The sequence below is a fragment of the Bicyclus anynana genome, chromosome 20 (genome assembly GCF_947172395.1).
Source record: "Bicyclus anynana chromosome 20, ilBicAnyn1.1, whole genome shotgun sequence".
Classification (NCBI taxonomy): Eukaryota; Metazoa; Arthropoda; class Insecta; order Lepidoptera; family Nymphalidae; genus Bicyclus; species Bicyclus anynana.
This window is the reverse complement of record NC_069102.1, coordinates 13,925,876-13,952,731: the sequence shown is the minus strand read 5'-3', so window position 1 is coordinate 13,952,731 and position 26,856 is coordinate 13,925,876. Positions and strand designations below refer to the sequence as shown.

At 36.1% G+C, this 26,856-nt stretch overlaps 1 protein-coding gene across 1 annotated transcript; it reads right to left on the bottom strand.

The window, feature by feature from the left end:
- Positions 1 to 348: 348 nt before the first annotated feature.
- On the bottom strand, positions 349 to 26,284 carry LOC112044857 (tafazzin). The gene is made up of 5 exons (XM_052887634.1): positions 23,794 to 26,284; positions 16,654 to 16,779; positions 11,846 to 12,078; positions 11,172 to 11,371; positions 349 to 9,861 (listed from the first exon to the last, which is right to left on the bottom strand). Exons 1-5 carry the CDS (start codon positions 23,906 to 23,908, stop codon positions 9,651 to 9,653), a joined length of 885 nt encoding a protein of 294 aa, XP_052743594.1. The 5' UTR covers positions 23,909 to 26,284; the 3' UTR covers positions 349 to 9,650.
- Between the last annotated feature and the right edge of the window lie 572 nt (positions 26,285 to 26,856).

The following is a 26,856-nucleotide window of genomic DNA, read 5'->3' as shown; positions in this document are numbered from 1 at the left end:
CATGTCTAAGAACACTCGCGCATAAATCACTTATAATACAAAAAAAAAACTTAATTGATATCACTTCATCCGTTCGGGAGTTATGGTGCCAAAGATAGACAAACAGACACATCAAACTTTAACACCCCTATTTTTACGTCGGGGGTTAAAAATGTAAGTAAAAGTAACAAAAACTCATTATTTTTAGTAAGGGTTAGGACGGGACAGGGTTAGGATTCCAACCCAGAAACTGCCATAGGTACAGTTCTACCAATGAGACATTATTGAAAACAAATATTTAGAGTAAAGTAACCATGCACTAGAAGCTAGCCTAGCTAGCCTAGGTGATGAGGGATAATAAAAACATAGTAATATTTCAAATCCATCGATTTACTTTCAAAAAATATACACAAAGTCTCAAAAGCCCATGTTAGTAACATAAATAACAACGATTAAAGTCACTTTGCACCGAAAATAACTTTAGTAGCGCTGTTCCGTAACGATTTTTGTAAAACTACAGTGAGTTTTGATTTCGTCTCCATCTCTCTCTATTTATATAATATCATGTTAAACAGAGAGCTAAGAGGAATTCGATTCACAAATTATAAAAACATCGATAAAGAATAGCATTGCAGTGACCTGTCATCTGAAGAGAAAACCACCATGTGCATTGTGCAATTACCATTAGAACTCACACAAACATAGATTATACTATTAGAGCTCCCACAGACATGTATGTGTATGTTATAATATGTAAATTGAATATCGAACGACTATATTGCCTTCTTTAATAATTAATTAAAGTTGTTCACTCATTAATTGTGCGTAATCAAAAGAGATTCTCGATTCTGATATGATCAGTATTATTTAGCTCAAGAAAAATTTTACGATTTACAATACAATTTGTCTGTGGGTTCTTGTAATAGTAGCTACCTATAGCTCGTGCGCTGTAGCAAGGTGCGGGTGACAGTTCATTTCACTCTTGAAAGTTTGCCGCGATTCACGATAATAGTACGTACTATGAACGTCATACGGCAACTGTCGGTCGCAGGAGCACTAATGCAAGAAACGAGTCTAACAACTTGGTAGTTTTCTAAAATATGACAGGAAAGCGGAGGAATGTCAAACAAAACCATGAGTGTTCGCATCTGACATAAAATTACGTGTGACTTTAGTCAGACGTGAACACTCCATAAGAGATATCCCATAGTTTTTTACAGGAAAACAATACATCACTTAAAGGCGGACTAGGCTGGGTATTACCTTTCCACATTATCAATCCGACAGTGAACTAATAATGTATAAGATGCACATCTCAATTTTCAGGCAAGGTTGATAGAGCTTGGCTAATGAAAGTAGAGACTGAAATTTAAAATTCAGGTAAATTAAAAAAAAATCGGAGTATATTCTCAAAACTATAGTGCAAATATTGGAATAACTGAGCTTAATACCTTTAGTATAGGTAGTAATGTAGGTATTCACAAACAAAAATAATAATTTGGCGGGTGATTTCAGTCTCTACTTTTATTAGCCAAACTCTACAGAAGGTCAATTATTGTTCATAGTAGGTACATGTAAACAGAAATAAGTATAATCTAAATATGTAGTTAAATTCTACCCAGAAATTAATACTGATATTTGCCACTAGATGGCGGCAGTCGTTTCCGACTGACAGATCAATAAATGCACAAGATGAATCACAGCTGAGTTATTTGCAAACTTAATTGGTTTTAGAAATTGGTACGAATTATTTTTTGTATCACTGATTATAGATGCAATGTAAAAAGTAGCTATCTACTCCTGTCAACTAGGATCAGTTAACTTTAGCCACAAGTTATCAAGTCAGCAAATAACTTAGCAAAAACATCCGTTTCAATCGTTTAAACTTTTAAAAAATGCCTCAGCTTTTGTATTGGAAATATTATTGAAAAAAAAGAGATTAAATAAAAATCTAAATAATAAATAACAAAAATTCTATTTTCTCAACATTCAACATCTTACAAGTCTATCTAACATTTTAATATTAAATTAAACTTATTAAGTTAGTAAGTAATTAAAGTAAATAAATAGCCTTGCCCAAGATGTGCATCCATACATTTTTCATACATTTTATAAGGCTTATCGTTGTTAGAAAGATAAAATGGCATTAACCTAAAACCCTTTCAATATAACGCTGTGCGGAAGACGAGGGTAGTGAAAAAAAATGGCTGCGACATTTGGGGGTAGAGTCTGACAATCTACTTTGTAATAATGCGTTTATAATATAATATTATAAACGCGAAAGTTTGTATGGATGTTTGTTACTCTTTAACACCAATTTGGCTGAAATTTAAAACGAAGAGAGATAATAGCCTAGATTAACATTAACGCTACTTTTCACCCCAATGGTTCCCGCGGGATTTGTAAAAAACTGAATTTCACGTGGAAAAAGTCGTAAGTTAAGTATGTAAATGTTACCTATCTAAAATCACACAAAAAATAGCGAAAATTATCTTTATATTTGTCTCGCTAGTGCATTTATATTTTTTGCTCATTTTAATAAATTCGTATTATAACCGACTTCCAAAAAGGAGGAGGTTTTGGCATTTTGTACTCACCTTGTCCACATACTTTGAAGTAGTACCTACACGTAAGGATAAATACGAGTATGCAGGTTTCTGTTTGTGGCAATATTAACGACCGCAGTCTTAAGTCTTAAGATAATGTGCCCTTTGCTTAGTTTGACTTCTCTAGCGCTATGGTTTTCAATTGTGGATGTCTCGATTGACAAAAATCGAAAAACGAAAAAAAGACATGAGTTTATTCTCAGCTTGGGTCAATTTAAGATGGTATGTCAAAGAATAAGTCAGACTCTGGCCTCAGACATCACTTCACATGGAATCAAGTCTCATGGCTTGGCATTGTAATGGCTATACATCAGTAAGTTACATTATAAATAAAATTTCACCATTTACCTAATACATTCATCAAAAGTTTCAGTTGTCAACAGTCAGCAGTTTGTTTTTAAAATATGTACAATTAAAAACGGGTTAGTAGAAAATCGACATCTATAAAACTGTATAGAAGAAAAAAATACGAAAAATACATAGTTTCACCGATCTACGCACACAACACCGTTCAGGAACACTACACACTGTACACATACACACACGCACAACACACACGCATACAGACACATATTTGACTATTAATACACTGATAAGAATCAATTCTCTCAATTCACAGACACCACGCTTAGCGATTACATAATATACAAATAAAAATAGTTTGAATTCAGCAAAGTTTAAATCATTGTAACGCTTTGATATAGTAATTCAAGTTCATAGTACTAATAATTTTATAGCGTCATCGTATGAATTAGTTGAGGACTTTTAAAGGCCGCCTCACATCTGGCAAATCAATGCGCAAAACTTGCGCGACAAGAGAATTCGTATATATTCGTAGTCGTTTTAATTTCCATTTTCTCTTTCCCAGACTCAGATCAATTATAGAAGGACCTGTATCGCACTCATAGTCGCGAACAAAATTGCCTTACATTTTCTGAGGAAAACGAGCTTAGATTTGGTATATATCTTTTACTAAGCTAGAAGTTTTTGCCCGTTTTTTACATCATTTTACACTAAAAGGTATTTTTACGGAGCTCTTTAACCGACAAACACGATTACAACTATGAAATATCGATTCTATAGAGACAGTTTTTATAATCGCATTAGATCGTTGATCATGTACTTTGACAGAAAATTAACGTCTAGCGAGACAGGTCCTATACAATAATTGGTCTGAGTTCCCAGATATGCACTAACATAGCCCTCATTGTTCGTCTACAATGAAAAGTATGTAGAATAAGCTACGCCCAAGAACTAGTTTCAGAATAATGAACTTCAAGATCTATCGTACAAATGATTTAAACTTTGTAATACCCATATCCGACACCATCTTAGAATCATTCAGTTATGCCGGCGCTACGTAAAGCTTTAAACATTTGAACATTTAAACGACGGACTTTGAGTCATTAATGAAGCAATCTGCAAGGGTATCAAATGAGTCTTTTGCAACCCTATGTTTCGTTATTTGACTTTAAACGCTAAAAACACTGACATCGGTTGTCTGAGTGCATTTCTTTGAGCATTTATTTGAACAAAGATTCAAAGTCCTTGTCAGACATAGTTTCAATCAGAGTTCAAATGTTTGAAGCTATTTAGTGCCAGCATCAAACGAATTACAGTCGTTCTCATTAGCTGTACTTATTCTGTAATTCATCATAATTAGCCAAATAATAAATAACACATTTCAGAATCAGAATATTGAGAAACATGTGAATAGCTAATTTCCATTCGTGTTTGTCGTCTATACTTATTCTATAGAGGAAAGATTTGATTGTTTGTTTGCATTGAATACTCTATGAATGAAACTACTAAACCGATTTGAAAAATTCTTTCACTGTTTAGTAGGTAGGTACACAATCACTGGGTGCTAAATGCAATGGTTTATCCCTTTATTCCTACGGGAACGGAAACTAAGCAAGTGAAACCGCGAGGTTCTGCTAGTATTTTGTACATTAATACTAGTTTGAGCCCTTTTTTGTACGTTTGTAAGTTTCTTTTTTGTATTCAAACACTTTGATTACAACTTTGAATGTATCTGACATTAAAAGCCTTTAATTTTACGACGATTTCGTTATGGCAACATGTCTAAGTTATGTCCATAAATAAATTAATTTATAACAAAAATATTAACGTAAGAATGTCGATAAACATTAGCAAGGTATGAAGATTACAGATAAGCAAGTTATAGAAAACGACTGCTAAAGGAATATCCAAAACATTGAAAACAATGAAAAAGCCAACGTTTAATTTGCGGCACCGTGCTGCTGCTTAAAGTATACCAATGGACACACTAAGGTTTAATAGTTATGTTTTGATCCCCACAGAAAGTTATTTAGGATGTTTACACGTGGTTATCAATAAGTGTCGCACGGTGCCGCTAGTTGTGGCAAAATTACCTAATTGTCGCCAACTAGAGGCGGACAAGAGCAAGCTGCCGAGTATGCAAAGAGCTCACTATCCATAAAACACTTCAACATCACACGCTTTAGAAGAAGCGAGAGTTTTTAACGTGATTGCACAAATAGCGTCCTATTGAGTATTGTTAATAATTTCTTACTGAATTTATGTTCAAAAACCAATCAATAATAATTGATTAATGTTCAATCAATCAATTATTAGTCATCCTTATAACTTTGGCATATCAATATAAAAAATTTCAGTCACAGAAATCTCATTTAGCAAGTAGCCATTCAGAAGATGTGATACCGACGTCTACTTTAAGGTGCCGATAGACTTGAACATTCATTTGTAATGAGCATTCGTGCGAATGTTTGGAGCAGATTTGTTTGGAGCTTTGTGCAGAGAAAAATATATTTGACGATCGAATAGAGCGTTCGCTAGAATTCTCAAGACGTTCGTAGCAATATTTGGCTCTATGCTTGGCTCGGCTCGTTTTTCAGTTCGACAAATTTAAGAACGGCAAATGGTCGTTGTTCTGGTACAAGTGAATGCTCAAGTCTATCAGCACCTTTAGATGAACCAAGGCACTGGAACACGGTCTCATCAGATGCTACGTGTGCAATCAAGTTAAACTGTTACAGTAAAATCACAGTGGCACAATACACATAAACGATAATCTTAGGTTACGCTCCTTATAAGCTAAGGGCTAAGATGTAAGGAGTTTCTCGAATGGGTCCAACAAAAATTTCAAATTTTATGAGACATCTGTCTCGATTCTCGCTTGCATTTAATTAGATTATGACAATAATTTGTATCAGTCAAGAGATGTTGAAATACATGGTGATCGCGGAGAAATTAAAGATGGCCGGTCCTCTGATTCGAGATAGGTACTTTGAACAGACGAAACTTTATAGAAACTTTATGTTTACACTATAAAGGTGGTGGCAAAGAAAAATGGAGCAATATGGTCATTTAATGGTATGGTACAAGTCATATGCAAAGTAGAACAGGAAGGCCGAAAAGGTGGCGGGGGGGGCAAATTCTGGAGGCCTTTGTCGTAGGCGACAATCAGACGAACTCTGGCGATGATGGCGATAAAGTCTTTTATTATTTAAGAAACTGTCGTTCGCATTCGAGAAAGTCTCCTTGTGCATCTTAGCCTCAATGTCGGGAGCGACACAGCTCCGCGACACGACAACGACGAAACAAAATGTCTTACCACGGGAATGACAGTTACTATACGCACCTTATAACAACTATGATATATTTTACTTTATAGAAATAGTTATAAAATTTGTTAAAAATTTGTCTCGTTTATTCTTTTCATAAATCAAAATTATCTCTTGCGCCTCGAGTGTATGTTTTTGCATAAACAGCTTTTTCTTCAACAAATATAATATAGGACACTGTCAAACTAATATTAACTTTGTTGGTGTTGAAATAAAGTCGAAAACTGATGATCACATATGCTCACATCGCCTCTCATGAATGATATGTTAGATTGCCCAATAATATTGCTAAGATTATTGACAATATATAGCGTAATTTTGCCTTAAGTCGTACGTACAACATGACGTTATTACTTTCTTATAGGCAACTTTACCATATCTATACTTATATCAGAGTTGGTTCGTTTGCTCGAACGCGCTAATCTCAGGAACTACTGGTCTGATTTGAAAAATTCTTTCAGTGTTAAATAGCCAATTTACTGAGAAAGGATAAAGGCTATATATTATCCCCGTATTCCTACGGGAACCACGCGTGTGAAACCGCGCGGCGTCAGCTAGTTGCGGATATGGGCATTAATTAATTTTCGAATATTTCAACGCCACACCAAAGCTAGTAGTATGCCAATAATAGTATTTACCGCTGCTTTTGCGCCTTGTAACTTTCGTTTGTTCGTATATATGTATATATTTCGCCTTGTAATATGTACATATATACGACTTTCTATCATATAATATATGATAGAAATATATATACATATTATGTGTATATATTAAAGGGTTAATGCAAAAACAACACCCAAGCTTTTACCGCAGACGTGCCTCGATTGTGCGCGATACGCTTTAAAGTACACTACAACAATGTAAAGACATGTATAAAAGTTATCCGTCTATGGAGTACATACAAAATATTGACTTGATATGACCTGTGCACTGCACTTTTATATGACACATACTTAGGTATAAACATCGATTGTTAAGAGCTATGAGTACATTCCAGACTTTTTATTGGCGAATACTTTGGCTGGATTTGATTTTTCAAGCTGATATAGTATTAAAGTCCATTTATTCTTTGCAGAGACTAATATGACAGGTAGAAATGTCAAACGTGAAAATAATGTGACCAGCTTATCAAAGAGTAGTGTTGTCCTCACGTTTCGATTACTTTTAATTTTTTTTAAATATATAAAAGTAATTGTACGAAATACAGTTGCATTTTGTGACATAGAAGCTAGTAGTTAGCCTCAGGAAATAAGGAAAGTTTTCATAGATATTTCTTGATAAAATTGAAATATCCAAAAATACTTTCTTAGTATTTGGGCAATTTGTATATGAATACGTGAAAATTTGAATATCTTCACTAAATAAAAACTGATTGTCCGACCAAACTGTAGTATGATAAAAAGTCTGTAGTGTGAGCGAGCTCTAAATGTATGACTATCTAGTTTGTGGCTAATTTTGCGCTTGGTTATCGCAAGGGTGCTACTTCTCAAAGTTATTGCAAGGAAATAATAACTTTAGTATTAATTATAGAAAATTAAAGCACCATTTTATGGCCTTTTTAATGGAAAAATTTACTTGTCATAATTCATAGTGTCAAGGATTACTTGAGAGTTACACACAAAAGAAATTTAAAAAAAAATAAGGTGAACGTAAAACTAACTTTATCACAAAAATATCATATTTAAAATCTACATAGGTAAACATAAGATACGAGTAAGGATATTTAAGATTCCTGTGATAAAATAAGTTTTATTTCCAAAAACTTTGGAGATTTGTTTACGCAAATCAGCGATTTAAAAGTATATTTGCAATTAAAATTGGTAATATAGACACCTATCAGTGGCACCCTGGACAAGCATTAAGGAGGAAACACACTAAGCAACCAACATGCTACCAACTAGTTGTAGATGCTTAGTGTATCCATATTTACACACAGACATTTTTTTGGTAGACAACAGCAAAGAGGTTACAATATAATTGCTTACTTAAACAACATCGATTACATAAAAACTCCTTATCTTAAGAGGAACTGATTCCTACTCACTTCCGACTTAACATCATCTGGGCTATCCTTAACTTTTACAGTCAAAGAATTAACCTAACTTATCATTAATATATTCTTCAATGCCGCTTAACTGTGGTATACAAAAATAATACATCATACCATAACTACAATGGATAATAAATATAAGACGTAGAAAAAGTTCAAAACTCTTTAATTTTTATAAAAGCTCAAGTTAGCGAATAGCCCAGCTGATGCTGGTGATATATTTATACAGACATACCAATTACAACCTCCAACTTAGGTTGGCAGTTGGCCCATCTGTATACGCCTTAACATAACTTCAGGCTCTATAGTTAGTTGGCCCATCTGTAGAGGTTTAAACTGGGTGGAATAAGCTGTCACACTTAGGGAAATATCTTTATCAATGTCACTACACTGTCACTTCACAGTTGTCTATAAACAACAGTTTGCTTGCGAACGGCTCAGTCTTTTGGAGGAATCAGAGCTAAGAACTTGGAACTGGTCTGAACGAGTGGGGTCACAAATATACATACAATATAAACATATGTTGTGACATTCCAATAACATTATATAATTTGTGCCAATAATTAGTTACAGATTTAAATGAAATAGACAAATCCTTATTTTTAAGTAAACTTCACGATAAGCAAAAAATACTTAGATAAAATTTTGAGAGGACATTTTCACACTATCCAATTTTTTAATTGGTAAAGACATTGGTATTTAATTTCACCTTTACTTACATTCTCATGTCGACCTGAAAGTGTATGCGAATATATTTTTTTAGATTATCTACACTTTATTCGGCTGTGCTGTGAGATTTCATAGTGTATTCCTAAGTTGTGAATAACTGTGACTATATACGCTACCAAATTGATCACTTTATATTTGACTTTTTTTATAATAAGCAAGGTTTTGCCAATTGTTATATATTCTTAAACAGCCGTTCTCACAGTGGCGTGCACGGATCTTTTGAGTAGTGTAAGCATAAGGCAGACCACTGATATATAAAACGTTAGTTAAAATACCAAAGTCTCCACATTCAATTGGGCTCCTTGCACATTTACAAACTGAATCTTAGTTTAGAATTAATTAATAAATATTATACCTAAATTTAAGACAGCCAATAATGTAAATTTTGCAAGGGCCATCCAATACGACTATCATGCGTCGATAATATTATTGCATGACGCATATTTTTTTTAAATGTTAGATTTCTGAGCTCGCGGCCTTGTAGACTAGGAGTCCCTTCAAGCCAGGTGGTACCCTATAATTATACATATATAGCATCCTAGGCTTATCTACAATTCTCATTTTTTCTATCAAGTTCCGTAATCGCTAAGTCCGCCACAATATCCTATCCCCACTAGTTCAGAGCAAGTCCTCCAGTATCGAAGCTCCAACAGTCGCCTACGACTCCTTCTCCCGGTGGCTCGTGCCGTTGGTCAGCGGTGGGTCGCACGGCGCGCCGCACGTCGGACCGCACGGCGCGACGCACGCGCGCGTACCGTTGCGCCGCATGAGTGCGTGCGTGTGGTCGCGTAACTTCATGAGCTCGTCCTGGATGCGCTCCGTGATCACTCTCCGCGTCTCCTCCTCGGACGCGTTGGCGGACTTTAGCCTGAAAGCGATCAGGCCACCCTTTAAAGCCATATTATTTACAAGTAAGGATGACACGTTATTCAAGACAGCACACACTGAATCTCGAAAACAACTTTAAAACATATTGTAAAATTATTATCTAAACAACAATTTTAAATAATAAATAGATTTTGAGTTTTTAAGAAGAGAAAAGTGGCCGTAAATGGTTCGTTAGAAAAATACACTGGCTGACGTTCGCTTGAATTTGGCGATACCATTAATACTCAAGTTTCTAAAGAATAAAATTTTATATTTCTGTAAATGAACTTTTTGTTATTAAATTGAATACTAGATTTATTTTTTCTCGATGAGCTTGAGTACTATCTAGCATTTTCTTTGTTAACAAAGATCAAATGAGTTTAGCCCAAATGTATCTTCATCCTCTCTATCGGAGCGACCGGTTTCTAAACTTTAAGCGAATATTTGATATTCTTTATACCATTTTCGGATACTTGTTGTCTTTTTTATATTAAGACCAATGTAAAAATATCTGATAACCAAATGAGTTAGTCTGTATGATGTTTACCCACGTCTAGACGGGATGTCCTTCATATTAGTTGGTGCTGCAATAAAAGCAGAAGCAATTACTGGAGTGGTTGCTGGGGTCAACTGCGCGCGCAATCACGGGTCAATATACTAACTATTGTTCATTGTTTATATTGGATCAATTGTTTAAAAAAAAGTGTCATCACAGTGTACAGAGGCGAATTTAGTGTCGACTTGGCCTTCTATTCAGAACAAATTAATTGTTTTGAGTTAGCTACATAATATTCATCATGGTCATCCTAACCAAACGTTAAAAAGTCATGGCCTAATAATAATATCTTATTTTCAAGTGTAGGTATTATATAGTAATATGAAATATCCCATATCTGTATTGGGTTGAGTGGAAATCATGGTTACCTTAGCACTGGTCTGTCATCTTCAGAGGGCTGACTTTCTAGAAGCCAGGTTGTTAAACGTTGGGTGACTCTAGTGCGATTCACTCTCAGCCTACACATTTCGGTGTATGCCGGAGTTTAATAAACTAGCCTAGGCGGCCTATTATACGTGGAGGCCAAGCGCTGCGCGGGCAGCACGCAGTCCATGCCCTCGTGCCACACGGCAGCACGAGCGGCGCGCGGTGTATATACTCACTCGTCGGGCAGGTTGTGCAGGCGGATGGGCTCGCCCACGGCGAGGTGCACGCGCTGCGCGGCACGCAGGCGGTAGGGCTCCACGTTGGGCAGCACGCAGTCCATGCCCTCGTGCCACACGGCAGCACGAGCGGCGCGCGGTGTATATACTCACTCGTCGAGCAGGTTGTGCAGGCGGATGGGCTCGCCCACGGCGAGGTGCACGCGCTGCGCGGCACGCAGGCGGTAGGGCTCCACGTTGGGCAGCACGCAGTCCATGCCCTCGTGCCACACCGGCAGGACGAGCGGCGCGGGTCCGGCTGCCGCGCTGTCGGCTACAAGGCGGCCCACGCCCCACTTGAAGCGGATGCGCTCCTTGATTATAATAATTTATTTATTCGCATTAAACATGGAATAAAAACAAATATCGAAAGGTGATTGCAAAAATAAGAAAACTAATGTCGAACAAAGGTTATGATTCACAACATTTGTCAGGACAACTTACTTAAAACAAATCAAACTGTAACAAAATAAGACACTAGAATGGCAAAGAATGACCTTGAGTGAAGTCACGTACTTGTGAACGTTGTGTGTAGGGTTAAAGGTACCTTTGACTAACAAACACTCCCCTTTTCCACTCAAGTCACTCTCCCCGCCTATCCAAAGTAACCCGTAAAGAATTACACAACAAGAGATGTGGACGACTGGACCGCCACGAGCACACTGAAGCCGTCCGTACCGCAAGTCGTTGCAACGCGGCGAAAACACGAACATGTTTTGCCATATACGAGTAGGTGTGATTCATGATGTATTGATTAAAATTACCTTAAATTACTTAAAAATAGATACCTTTTCAGCGTTGACGCGGCCCTCGGGGAAGATGTGCACCCAGTCGCCCGCGCGCAGGCGCTCCACGCAGAAGTCCATGGCGGGCTGGTACACGCCCGCGCCGCGTACCACGGGCACGCACTTGCCCAGCGCGAAGAAGGCCGAGTGCAGCGCGTTGGTGAAGCAGATGTCATGCGCCGCCAGCGACCAGCGCATGCGCGAACGGCGCACCAGCGTCCCCGTGTCCAGCACACCTACACACAACATCAGTTGGCGTATAGACCACACTACCGAAGTAAAACTTCTTTAAAAAAGAAAAATACAAAGCGCCATCTATGGGCGTCAGACATAACTGCATCGCAACAGGTTCTTGAAGTGCACAAAAAGGGATAGTTTCAAAGTTCTCTACGAACGCCATCTATTGGTGGTTTAAAATAACAAACACTGATTCAGTATGCCGTTAGTTGACAGCACAATTTCAATTTGCAGCCGATTACAATTTTCGTAACGTATTCACCAACTTACTCCTCAAGTCAAGCGTGAGTAGAGAAGTTTTACTTCAAACATTACGTGAACATCCTAACAAGTCATTAACAAACATCTTAATACAGTATTTCCCGACTAGTTGGAGGGGAATGGGAATATTAGTCATAATTACAAGGTATGGCAAATATTCTTTTAAAAAAAAAGTGTACGGTACAACGAATAAGTATGTAAAATTTAATAAATTAAAATACCTAAAGCTATAGGCTGTACAAGGTTGACAACCACTCTGGTTCATTCTGGCCTTGCTTTATACGAAAGATTCTCAGTGCGATTTCCAACTTTTGAATTTTTAAATTGGCTGTGGGTTTTCGGCCATGATCACCACTCTACCGATATAGCATACCGCTGAACAATTTATCATTCTAGTACCTTCGCCGCGTAAAAACCATTGCACGCAAAAACAAACAACAAACTACGTATACGTAAGTATTATACGTATAACTAAAAAGTCCGGAAAAAGTACTCTTCGCTGTAAAATATATTTTTTTATACATTCTTATTTAAATATACAGTTAAGGTCTGTGTGTTTAAGTAATAAAGGAAGTAATGACAGCTTAAAAATACGCTCTCCTTCCTGCTTTTAATTGTGTGCGTATTTTCAAGGTTTAGCGAATTCCGTATATCTGACTACCTAATTTCATTTTCAGAAATAATTTGTATCTTCTAGAAGTACGAAAGATTCGAATTATACACATATTTGACGATTTCTTAGTATATTTTTATACATTTGGCATAGATTATTACTATATAGGCTTAAACTATTGAAAACATTATTGGTATCTATAAATGAGGAAAAAATTTAACAAGAAAAAATTAAATAAAAAGTAGGTAATGGGGAATTCAAGAAAAAATATACTCGATATAACTCTGAGGGTCTTAGAGGTCACAACTGTGGGAAATCAATGACAACTCATCGTGTGTTGAAACCACCGAGCGAGGTTGTAATAAGTGCCAATATATGACACATTCTAAGAGCCTCAATAGCTAGACGATTATGGGTCCTTACGCAAAGAAAGTTCTGGATTCGATTCCCGCTCATGCTCAGGCTTTTCGTTTAGTTAGAGGGGAATTAACTTAACCTCTATTTAGGTTTTATTTAAAAGACATGGCTGATATATATTTTAATCACTAGCCCTGCCCTGCGGATTTAGCTACGTAGACAATCAATATCAGCCTATGTGCTACATTAGACTATAATCTGTCTTTCTGTCTCCAAATCCGTTCAGCCATTCAACCGTGACTGAGTAACAAACATCCATAAAAACGATATTTTTTTTTATCACTACCATGAAGCAGTAAACCGATGCTTTGGTCGTTCTTAGGCGATAATGCAATTCATTTTAAGTTTGTGTGGGAAAAGAAAAGTCTTGTCTTTACTGTTATCCTCACATTATTACGTTATTCCTCTCCATAAGAACTTGACTTGTGAAAAATATGAAGAAATAGCTAAATTCGTCGAGACGGTCCCGAAATTTGCGCTTACAGCAACATTTTATTTAAGTTTATCTAGATTCAAGATGGATTACTTTTTTCGGCAGTCAGGTAAATAAACAAGAGGTCGCAATGTAAACTAGTCAAAAGACAGGAAATAGGAAATGGGCGCTAGCTAGCGTGTAGGCAAGGCAGGGTCACGCGCATACATACGTATAGCTCATGCGCGTTAACTTTACACCTGCCAAAGACTGCAAAAACATCATTCGAGTCAGGTGTCCAGTTAATCCACACGCGCATATATTTCAGCGACCTGCCACTTGGCACGACAACAATAGACGTATTGACACGTGTGCTGAGCTACTGACCCCGACACATTTTAAACTAAACACGAGCCACTTTAATTATTAAAAAAAAAGTAATTCAGTTGACCCTCCAGGTCATCCCTGATTATTTTGAGGACAGCGCATTCTAAATGTCAGCGAGCGACGATCAAAATAAAACAGGCCATGTGCGAGTCAAAGTCGCGCACAAAAATTTCCAATCTATACATTTATTCCCAATTTGAGATTTTACTTATACCATTTGTAACACCAAACGTTACCGTGGCGTAACGGACGCCAGCGCCATCTAGAATCTATACTTATTATACGATATCTGTACATTTTGTACATTGAAGATATTTTAAAAAAAATTGTTGGCATTATATGATACTGAGGCTAAAATTACTTTTTTTCGAATTTTTGTCTGTCTGTCTGTCCGTGTTTTTTTTGTTATTTGGACATCACGCTAAAACTACAAAATGAATTCAAATGAAACTTGCACGGTCTAAGACCATAATACGGAGAAGGTTATAGGAAGAAGGTATATAAAGTATGTACTTTTTATAGCGAAAATAAAATAAGGTCTTGAAAGTTTGTACGGAAAGTCCTTCGTTTTTAGAGTTACAGTTTTAAAAAATTGTTCATAAATCGGTTTTATATGACTTTTTAAACAAGCTCGCAAGTCCCTGTCTACTTACAAGCAGCGGAGATTTTGTGTATCCAAAATGTATCCAAAATAATTATTTAAATAACCAATCCTATTGGTTAATATTTCTCCATTTCTCGGCTCCGCTGCCTCGCTCCGCTTCGGTAGACTGACAGCTTCAATAGAGAGAGTTACCCTTATACTATTAAGTATTTTGCGGTACAGTCAAGAACATTACATTTGTAGCGCAGTTTGTAGACAAGTTCGAAGTTGAATGTTCGTTCAAAGTGAACTATTAAGAGAGTGCAATATGTAATTTGGTGGTTACAAATGGTTCTGGATCTTTGATTCTGGAAAAGTTAGGAGTTAAATACACAATTTGTAAAACTTTTCTCGATTGCTTTTTGTATAGAAAATTAGGTATATATCTTGAACATGGCCATTTTGTTTTTCGTTATGTTGTTTAATTTACTTGCAATTAGGTAACAATGGTTTTGGCGCTCACGTCATAAAACTTGCGTCGCGCGTCAATCGCTCCGTGCTTTTCACTCACGCGAAAGTCATAATTCGGCGTCTTGTTTGCGCTTCGAATTTTATCCATATCGTACCGACGCGCTGCGCGCTCTTAAGAAAATCTTCTAATTTATCGGTCGGTTACTACTCGCGGGGCGTGTTACAAGTGTGTCTACGCTCGCACCCTACACGTGCCGCTTACGTAGCGAATCACGCCGGGTTATATCTTATAATTGTATGCCATTCACTGCACTCGTATTATTTCGATGTCGCGCGATTATCGTTGACCTGTCGTGGGCTATTATCTCCAACGAGCTGACGCCGCGCGGTTTCACTCGCGTGGTTCCCGTTCCCGTAGGAGATAATATATAGCCTATAGCCTTCTTCGATAAATGGGCTATCTAACACTGAAAGAATTTTTCAAATCGGACCAGTAGTTCCTGAGATTAACGCGTTCAATCAAACAAACAAACTCTTCAGCTTTATAATATTACTAGCTGACGCCGCGCGGTTTCACCCGCGTGGTTCCCGTTCCCGTAGGAATACAGGGATAATATATAGCCTATAGCCTTCCTCGATAAATGGGCTATCTAACACTGAAAGAATTTTTCAAATCGGACCAGTAGTTCCAGAGATTAGCGCGTTCAATCAAACAAACAAACAAACAAACAAACTCTTCAGCTTTATTATATTAGTATAGATTATAGATGGGAAAAGTATATCTATTGGTTTAGTATACATATTTAATAGGATAATCATTTTGTAAATATGCGAGAATCAGGAAACAATAGTCAGAGAGACGTACCTACCTACATAAATTTCAAGTTTGTTTTGTTTGTTTTAATATCGTGGTGTTAATAAATATTAGCACTCGAAATAAACACTGTTACCTATTTTGAAATCACAGACAGGCACGTACAATTTATTTATATATACCTATTCATGATTTCGACGTCGCGTAATTATGTGGGATTATCACTGACCTGCAGAGGGCCGGGTTATAATCTCAGATACGAACTCAGCTATCAAGTTTTTATCTACTAATAACCAGTTAATGAAGAAGGGAGGTCCACAATAATCTTATCAAATTGAAGCCAAAGTTCAAATTAGGGCGCTTTATATTACAAAATATATTAACTTTGTTTTCAGTATTTCTTCATCCTAAGTACTCTACAGTATTACTAATTTACTACTATGCCATTCAGTATATTATTGCTGAAATTAATGGGTCGTCGAAGCACGAGTGGTGGTTGGAGACGGTGAGCAGCGGCACGTCGCGCGGTCGTCGCGCGGTCGCCGCACGGCGCGCTGTAGCGCCTCGCGGTTGTACCTACACCGTCGTCTTGTTCAGGAAGTTTGCATACACTCACCCCAGAGGCCGGGGTCGTCGAAGCACGAGTGGTGGTTGGAGACGGTGAGCAGCGGCACGTCGCGCGGTCGCCGCACGGCGCGCTGCAGCGCCTCGCGGTTGTACACCGTCGTCTTGTTCAGGAAGTCTGCACGAATATATCATGTTATTTTAGCAGGTTTATAATGCTTACACTGTCAAAAAACCATGGGATACATAGATCCCGCCAAACGCCAAATGACCAAGTTGCGATTTACTGAAACATCACAGCCCACGGCGCCTGTCCCAACTCCAAAATAAAGCTCTAATTCCTCTTGATTGTGGCAGATTAATAAAAGTAAACATAAGTAAATAATTAGTGTAAGCTCTACATCTTCGTGAAATGGCTTGGCACTTTAACGTGTGTGTAACCATTACGTGAGTTGTGACATAGCGTTTTAGTCCATAACCAAATATTTGTGAGAAGGTTCTTCACTTTGGAGCCTTGGCGCTTCGGTTGTTTGGGTTCTCAAGCCTCACAGCGCAAGTACTGTATAGCTGTTAATGAAACAGCACTGCTGTTGCCGAAATTACACAGGAGGCCTAGCATGTATGACTGAGGAAGAAAAGGAGCTATGCAGCGTATTGTTGACGTGTTTCTTGTATAAAAAGTAACGTAAAATCCCCCAAGACCTATGTATGAAATTACCTAATACATGTACTAAGTTCTGGCAAAATTAAGGAATAATTTTATTTGATTTGATTTAGGCGGGATGCCAGCTTAACTTTATTAATTATTAGTGTAGAAAAGCGTCATAGCGAGCCATTTAAAATCACGCGATTGTAGTTGGCCACACCTTAGATGTGAGCAGGGTTGAAGAACTTAAAACATACACTTAGAAATCCAGCTACATAGCTAGATGGATTTTATTGTCTGTTGAAGGGCTTATGTCTGTGTGTGAGGCATCTATATGCGTGACCTTTAAGTTCACACATATTTAAACACAGCAAGGGTTTATGTGTGAAGTAAAAAGGGCATAAACTGCGTAGAAACATAGGTTCTAATTTTAGTATATAAATGCGAAAGGTCATTCATCGGAAATCTCAAAAAACCGTTCGACGTACAAATATGAAATTTAGTAGGAAGGTTATTTATAGATAGTAGAGGTCCGCTAAAAAGGGATTTTGTGAGAGGGCCGGATTAAGGAGGTCTACGGGCGTCCGCTAGTATATGTATATAAATCAATTATGTGCAGTGGTGTGCACAGCGTACAACAACGGAAATACAGCTTTTCATTACGTTGGGACAAAAGACATCTGGGACATTGGGACCGCCGCCATCGGTCGATATTTTGTCTATTTCTAGTCACTTGGTCGCATGCTAGGCCTACTGGCCAGTGACTATGTGACACACAAAAGTAATAACTATAGTCAGATCGGGTAGGTATTTTAAACAATGTAAATAAACAAAAACATATGATTCAGGGGTGCTCAACATTTTACTAAAGCATTATTCACGAATATTGTCATAAAATAATACTTCCTTTGATAGACAATTTTTTTTATATTTTATGTTCCTATAAACTGTTATTTATCGAACAGATAATGTTTCACTTATATTTAGGGTTCCGTGGTCAATAAAGAACCCTTATAGTTTTGTTTTTTATTATGTATAAGCAAGCACCGCTTAGCTGTAGGCTAGATTGTAAGCTATGAGGCAGCCTTTGGTAGAACGCGCTTGCCTAGAAGATGCCTATTCACTCTTGACTTGAAGATACCCATACCCATGTCCGTCTGTCCTTCTATCTGTAACTCAATTACTAATAGAAAACTGTAGCTTGACTATGAAAATTATGTACGATTATAGGCGTAAATTAAAAACTTGACAAGTAGTTTTTACTCGTTTTCTCGTAGTGTGGGTTATTGTTAGATATACGTTTTTATGTAGAATTTGATGAGTTTGTTAAGACACTACTTTTCAATTTAGGCCTCTATTTGTAAAATATTAAGATTTAAAGTGCTAATTTAATTTCGTACTAAACTAAATAAAATTAAAAACAGTAAACGAACAACAAATAACAATAATAAACAATAACAACGAAACGAGAACAAAACGAAATAACAAAAATTATAAGGGAAGAAAATACGCACAACAAACTGGATTTAGTTAACGAATACTGTGAAGTAGGAGTATTAGTCACAGACAAAAAATAAAGTAGTGTTCTGTGCTGTGAAGTGTGAACTGTCAAATCTCAAATCTTCTTTCACTTAATACAAAATCAAAAAATTAATCATAGTTTAAGGTAATTCTGCAATAAATGAAAATATTTTATTCACATTATAATAAAAGAAAACATCATTTGAATTACAACTTCTTTCTTCTTTTGATATGATAATACGATAATACGATTTATAAAATTAATTAAAGCTCTTATTTAATTTTATAAATGCATATTAATACCCATAAAACTCAATCTTTGTTTTTCAAAATGGTTTGTGACTCATGTCTGCTTGGGGTATTTAAGGTTCTTTTTATGTCGTTTGTGTTGTAATTCTGCAAACTCTATTTAATTAACATAGAGGAATTAGACATGGAAATGCATCGCACCCAAATGCAGAAACAAAATTGTCTGTCGTTTTTAGAGGGGGACGAGGTAAACTCACACATCGAAAAAATTTAACAAGAATAAATAATAATTATAATCTGTACACAGAATATTCAATTAATGGATCAATGTTTTGCAGTTCGTTCGTTCGTTAGAAGAATAGAATCGATTTTTCTTTTATATATTGTTTTAATTTATTATTAATTATAATTATGTTTTTGACGACCTCCGTGGCGCAGTGGTATGCGCGGTGGATTTACAAGACGGAGGTCCTGGGTTGGATTCCCGGCTGGGCCGATTGAGGTTTTCTTAATTGGTTCAGGTCTGGCTGGTAGAAGGCTTCGACCGCGAAGGCGTACCGACAGGCGATTTAGCGTTCCGGTACGATGTCGTGTAGAAACTGAAAGGGGTGTGGATTTTCATCCTCCTCCTAACAAGTTAGCCCGCTTCGATCGTAGATTGCATCATCAGTTACTGACTGAACATCAGTTACTGAGTGAGACTGAAATCAAGGGCTACCATGTAAAGAATAACAAAAATAAAATAGAAATATTTTCAAATTAAACGTCACGTCATCTTTTAGTGAATTAGAAGTTGTTGACCATTTTTCATGCCATTGACTGACTGACTACTTACTACACAAACCGGAATTATTAGGGAGCTTTTTAGACGACGAAAACGATTACAACAATGAAACATCGATACAATCGATAACGCGTTAGATCGTTGGTTGTTTGACAGAGAGGTAACGTCTTGCGGGGCAGGTCTTTCTATAATTGGTCCGTGATAATTAATTTGTTGTATGTGAATCCGGACTCAAAAGGGCTAGAACCCAGAGCCGTAAAGCTTATTATTAAAAATAAAATGTATGTGAATAGAAACGAAAAGTGTCGCTTAAAAGAACCTTTTTGAGTAGTATTATTGTTGTGTAAAAAACCTAAAGTTGTGGACTATAGATACATTGCATGTCTAGTGAACAACTGACACATATGAGCAGACAGTGTGATGTGTATGTAGTGATGCGTTGCAGTCGTTAGCAGCACATTACAACAAAGCCAATGTTATTGAACTCTAAATGCTTGTTCAGCGTCCACGCCCCACTGGCAACAAGGACAACTTTTAGCCAACAAATTGCTACTGTTATAGTATAAACTAATTTTATAAAGATGTAAGATTTGATTTTTTGTTTGTTTGATATTGTAACTCAAAAAATTACTTAACCAATTTTAATAAATACTCTTACCATTAGTAAGCTACATTTTCATAGAGTAACATAGACTATATTTTATTCCCACAGGGACAGGTCACATGGGTGAAACTGCGAAGCTACTGCTAGTCAGATGATAAATTGATACACTAAACTATATTTCAACACATTTGTTTTAAAAAACTAGTAATTTGTTTGTAACTTTGTCTGTCCCCTATTTGTTTTACAAATGTTAGTCAATCTCCTACTTGTACCATACATTTTTGACAGTGCTGCCCAAGTAAAAAGCATATATTTTTAAATAGTTTGGAATTGATGTCCCTATTCACTTATCTTTGTGGCTACTTTTCAGAAAAATGTTATTGAACATTATTTAAAAAAAAAATCACTAGCAAAGGGTTGGTACAAAGCTTAGGACCTGGTACAAGTAAAGTAAAGGTAAATTAGGGGCCAGACAACACTGAGAAGTCATGGGTTCCATCCCCATTTTATTTCATTTCATCAATCCCCCGCATCCATTGATTGATGCCAGATCCAGAGTGCTCAGTGCCCAGAGGGGCAGAGTACCACAAATATTAGAAAAAATGTATGATTTTTTAAAGAGCTATTGTTGATTTTCTTGCTGGCTCTTCTCAGCAAAACCTGCCATCCGAACCAGTGGTTCAAAGTTTCAAAAATGCTTGTACACTACTTGAAATAAATGAATTTTTCATTTTGATTTTGAAAGAGGTAAAGCTTTTGAGATTTTGCGTGGTTGAAGGGGGAAATTTCTGGATTTACAGAACTACTTAATTTTGAAAATACTTTTACCAATGAAAAACCACATTATGTCTGGAATATCAATTACTTATTGCAGAATAAACAATAACAATAAGAAATTCCATCATGATTGTTATAGGTTAATCCATTTAATTAGATAACAAACAGACAGACCTACTTTTATGATGTATCGGTGTGGAATGTGTTATTGTAGTATAAACTTTGTAATTAACATTTTATAAATCATGCTACTTGGCACTTCCATTTGCATATTATATGTAAAACATTAATTAAATAAAACCACTTACTCATAAATATTACCTGCTCAGTAGGAAAATATGTATGGATTATATTTATTCTAGTAAACATGTATTGTTTTAAATAAGAACTTTACTCATGTTTTTGCATCTAATATGATTTATTTCCTCATAGTATTACACTAATCACAATATCAGATGATCACAATATCTTTCTGCGTGTGTTTGTGTGTGTGTGTATTTGTTACTCCTTCAGGCTAAAACTTTTAGACTGATTTGTCTGAAAGTTAGAATGAAGTAAGATATTATCCTGGATTACCTATGCTACATTATTCTGATAAATCAATAGTTCTTGCGGATTTGTAGAAAAACAGAATTTCATTTGGACAAAGTTGTGCATATCCACTTATAGGTAATGCAAAAGTGAGTTTGTTGCACTTTCACTTCTAAACCAATAAATCAATTTAAAAAATCTTTTGCAAATGGAAAGCTACAATATCAGCGAGTATAGACTATATTTTATTCCTATAGGGCAGGGAACTATGAGAATTAAACTGCAACATCCTCTAGTTTAAATTATTTACACTATAAATTAATAAATACTGTCTATACTATAATTTTTTTTTTTTTATTCTTTACAAGTTAGCCCTTGACTGCAATCTCACCTGATGGTAAGTGATGATGCAGTCTAAGATGGAAGGCTAACTTGTTAGGAAGAGGACGAAAATCCACACCCTTTTCGGTTTCTACATGGCATTGTACCGGAACGCTAAATTGCTTGGCGGTGCGTCTTTGCCGGTAGGGTAGTAACTAGCCACAGCTGAAGCCTCCCACCAGCCAAATTATTTAATATAAATTAGTTTTCATAATGGTTGTTGTGTAGCTTTAAATTAGAGCAACACAACAACCATTATGAAAACTAAATCACTCACAAATCATTAACTCGCACAATACATGAACTATTAACTCATATAATACATGAAGCAGGTAAATACCAAACATCCAGTTTTGAATGACCAAATGATGATTAGCAAACATGTTCATTCTACATATGTGTATAGGGTTGAACATACATCTTTATCTTGATTAACAATAGCTTTGTTGTAAAGTAAAATGATGACTCAGTATAAAACAGTAATACAATCTGATTTCCAATGTTTAGGATGTGAGTAATTGTTATTATTGGTCAATTCATCATCATCATCATTATCAACCCATATTTGCCTCACTGCTGTGCTCGAGTCTCCTCTTAGAATGACAGGGGTTAGGCCAATAGTTCACCACACAGGGCCAATGCGGATTAGTAGACTTCACACATGCAGAGAATTAAGAAAATTCTCTGGCATGCAGGTTTCCTCACGAAGTTTTTTCTTCACCATTTGAGACTCGCAATATTTAATTTGGTGCACGGACTAAATTAAAAACCCACATCCAGATACAAATTGGTCAATTAGATAGTAAAGAATAACAGTTAATTTTTTTTCATGACTAATGTACTCTTTCCCTTTAATAAGTCATAGACTGTTACAACAAAAGTCCAACAGGTGGGCATTGAACCTGTGCCTATCTATACTATATTATAAAGCTAAAGAGTTTGTTTGCTTGAACACACTAATCTCAGGAACTATGGGCCCAATTTGAAAAATTCTTACAGTGTTTGATAACCCATTTATCGAGGAAGGCTATAGGCTATATATTATCCCCTTATTATTACTGGAACGGGAATCACGCGTGTGAAACCGCACGCAAAAACAGTGTAGTCATACAATAAACAAGTGTTTCAAAAATTTATTTTCTATTAGAAGTTAACACTTCCCACACTTTACTTGGGCTGCTATTTAACTGATAAACTGTTTCACGTACTACCTCTTACATTATTAATTTCTTCAAAGGAAGTATCTAATAAAATATTTATATTTTCAATTTTAATACCCATTCCAGTAATAGTTAGTGTCGGTATTGTAACTTTTGCACTATTGATTTTATTTCATTGCATAAAATTTAAATGATCTTCTTGATCTTAGACCAAAAATGCAAACGCAAGATTCAAACAAAACAACTGTATAAAACTTTTGTCAAAGTAAACAATAGTTATGAATTTTTTTATCTTTCTTATCTTACACAACTCCTAAGACTTATTATACTAAGGTAATTTAAAAAACAAATTTAGTTTTTAAAAAGTTGAATTTTTATTGTTTACAATTTTAAAACGAAATCAGTGAAAGGTTTCCCCACTTTCGAAGCTTAAATGATATGGATAGTAAGCAGCTAGTTCACAAGTGATGAAACCAGTCTAGCTGGAACTGCTATATGCTAACTACGCACTAACTGAGGATGATGTGACTGAGACCTACCTACTAGGAGCTTGCTGAACAAACCAACAACTGCCACAGTGATGGAGCTCGCACAGCTCCACAGTACTCCCGGGTTCCGCAGCCGCGGGATGATCCAGCCGATGTCGTAGGCCATGTTCACTCACCGCTCACGCACTAGCACTACCACAACAACATCGTCTCTCTGTTCCATTGAGCGTCAAATACGAATTTACGTCCGCTCTCCGCCCGATCGCGAACAACCTTGGGCGATACGACATTTGCGATTGTAGTTTGACAATTGACATTGACATCCGTCTGACGTGACGTGATAACAATGAGTTGCGATCCGAATCAATCAGAAAGTTAACCTGATTAAATAAAGCAAATGAAAATAATTAAAATAATTTCAAAGCAAAGAGTTACTTTTACAAATATATCATGTAATGTTGTGTTTAGATTCAAATTTTTAAATAAAATTTCAATCTAAACTACTAATTACAAAACGTCTCCATAAAAATGTAATCAAAATGGTAATTCATAAAGGTCAACCGGAACGCAATTAATATTTGATTCTTGCCAGCTCAAATATCTTTATTCCAGTGTTGCAATTAAACATAATTTATATCTCAGATTACCGAGTTCGACCTTATTATATTTTTAAGAATACAGATTTTATTTATGCCTCTATAAGTAAGAATTATAAGTAAGCTTATACATATGTTTTCTGTGCTTAAGCTAAGCACGAAACTAGCTTTTCTCTCCTTTAAATCGGTGTCTGGGATGTTAGGCCTTGTACTTAGGAAAGGGTTAGCTAAGTCTTAGGAGGGTAGGTACGTAGTTGCACAAAAAATATTTAAACAAGTAAGTAGTACCTAAATACTTGTTGTCTTACTTTGGAATTTGGCTTGTGACGCGCTCAGCGCGTCTCGATATTCCAGCTTTCTTGTCGGGTCGTTTTATAGGATGGTTTGGAGTGATATTTCATTCCATTCGGTGAAGGGTTTCAAAACATTTATTTTACATAATATAATTTATTATTAGTATTTTATTATTAACTAATGATACTAAAGTTAAATAATGCGTTTTACATAATCAGTCCGTTTTCTCTATTTAAATATTTAAATCTTAAAAACTTTTATTTTATTTATAATCATAATTTCCTTTAAAATGTTTAAAAAAAAATACTAAGTACCTAAGTATAAATAATTAAAAAATATTATTTTTTAAATAAAAATAATACAGTAGTATCGTTTTAAAAATAGATGTCGCACACATATTCGTAAAGTAGGCTACAAAATACTGATATTAAGGTCACACGCGTTTCTAAAAACAATGGCGTGCGGTATGAGCTAATGCCGTGCGGGCTTTACGTAACGTAAGCAAACATGCTTACGTTATCGACTCTATTACACACGCATCGGACCATTCATCAATGTGGTATTACCATTTACTTTACACTTCGTTATATAAAAAAATCACGGATTAAAACTATAATAGCTATATTAACACACCACGTAGTGAAAATCTTTAAATTGAGTCTGACCATTTAACCGTAAGGCTATTGAGGATTTAAATCCGGGTATAGCTAAATTCTCGAGTCACTTGTATATTCGAGGATTTTTTTTGGAATAACCGCCAATCATTACTGAATCTGTAAGCAATAAATACTTACATGCTACCACTAAGTCAAAACCGCATTAAAATTCTTCCAGTAGTTACTGTATTTAAGTAAAAATTATAAATTTTAAAGTATTTCATTTATTAATATTAAAAGATAAATTACAGTTAATCAATACCTACAGCTCAATGAAATTGAGCCCTAACCAAATAAAATGGTTTGCAAACATTTTTTGTTTGTTTCGAGATTGAATTTAGGAACTTTCTGATTTTAGCCAGCCTCTTAACCGCCAAACTGTCGGCTTAAAATAGATAGATAAGTACCTAAATATTATGTTGATAGTGTTTCGGTCATTGATTTAACTTAGCAACGTTTTTCCTTATTACTACACTGTTATCTTTTCGATGCCAAATGTTAGACAACGGGTTTAACCTGAAATCAGGTCAAGGAACTATGAAAAACAGCCCAGTGTCTTCAGCGGCGTTCACAGGGTTTTTAATTAGGCGATGCACTAATACGTACAACAAATGGAGTCTTTAGGGTATACGCAGTGCATTTTTGAATAAATTAAGTGCACGCCCTAAATCTTCAGTCTTCAACACACAAAAACTTGTATAAAGTCAACTCTAGATCCTCACTAATGCTTCACTGTCATCACTTCTCAGCAGATCGAACTCGTATTCCACAGCATTCCCGAACGGATTATATGCCTTTTCCTCTGGATACATCCTTACTAGAAGACGTTTCCTCGGTGGTACCGTTGGGAGTGTTGGCACTGGTTCTTTGACATCTTCAGGGTAGAGGTCCCTGAGGTCGTAAATGACCTCTGGTTCGTGCTTAGCTCTATGCGTCGGTAACGCCGCGCAGGCGCAGAACAGACACACTATGAGGATGATGTGCATCTTTGAAAGCTTAGCGATGAACTGGTTTGCCCAGATTTTTAACGATACTTATAAGTACTGTATTTGTACAGTGGTCAACAGAAATACCCGATTGATTTTGTAATTTATCGCTTTCTGGGAATTCGTCGATAATACGTCAGCGTGAGATCTATTGGGAAGTACTATACCGTTGTTTTGTTTTGTCATTCTTGAACCAGAATCAAGATTGCTTGCAAACATTTTTATTATTTTAATTTCGGCTATACTATTGTTCAAGACGGAATATTCATCAGTGTTGTTGAATTGATACAAGTTAAAGTTTAGCCGAGTACGACTCTGTCAGGTTATTTGCTAACTTGATGGCTTACAAAATATGATAGGCATCGAGTAATTTGGGATTTGACAGCAGATTTGTTTGGGAATTTTTGTATCTACTCAGTATGTAGAATTAACTAATATGTGTTAATGCTTTCTTAAATGTGAGAGATTACTTTCCAACAAGTCCGGGTAAAAAAAACAAGGTTAAGTAAGTTTTACTTAACCTTGAACCTTTGTATGCATTTTAAGAAATTAAATATCACGTGTCTCAAACGGTGAAGGAAA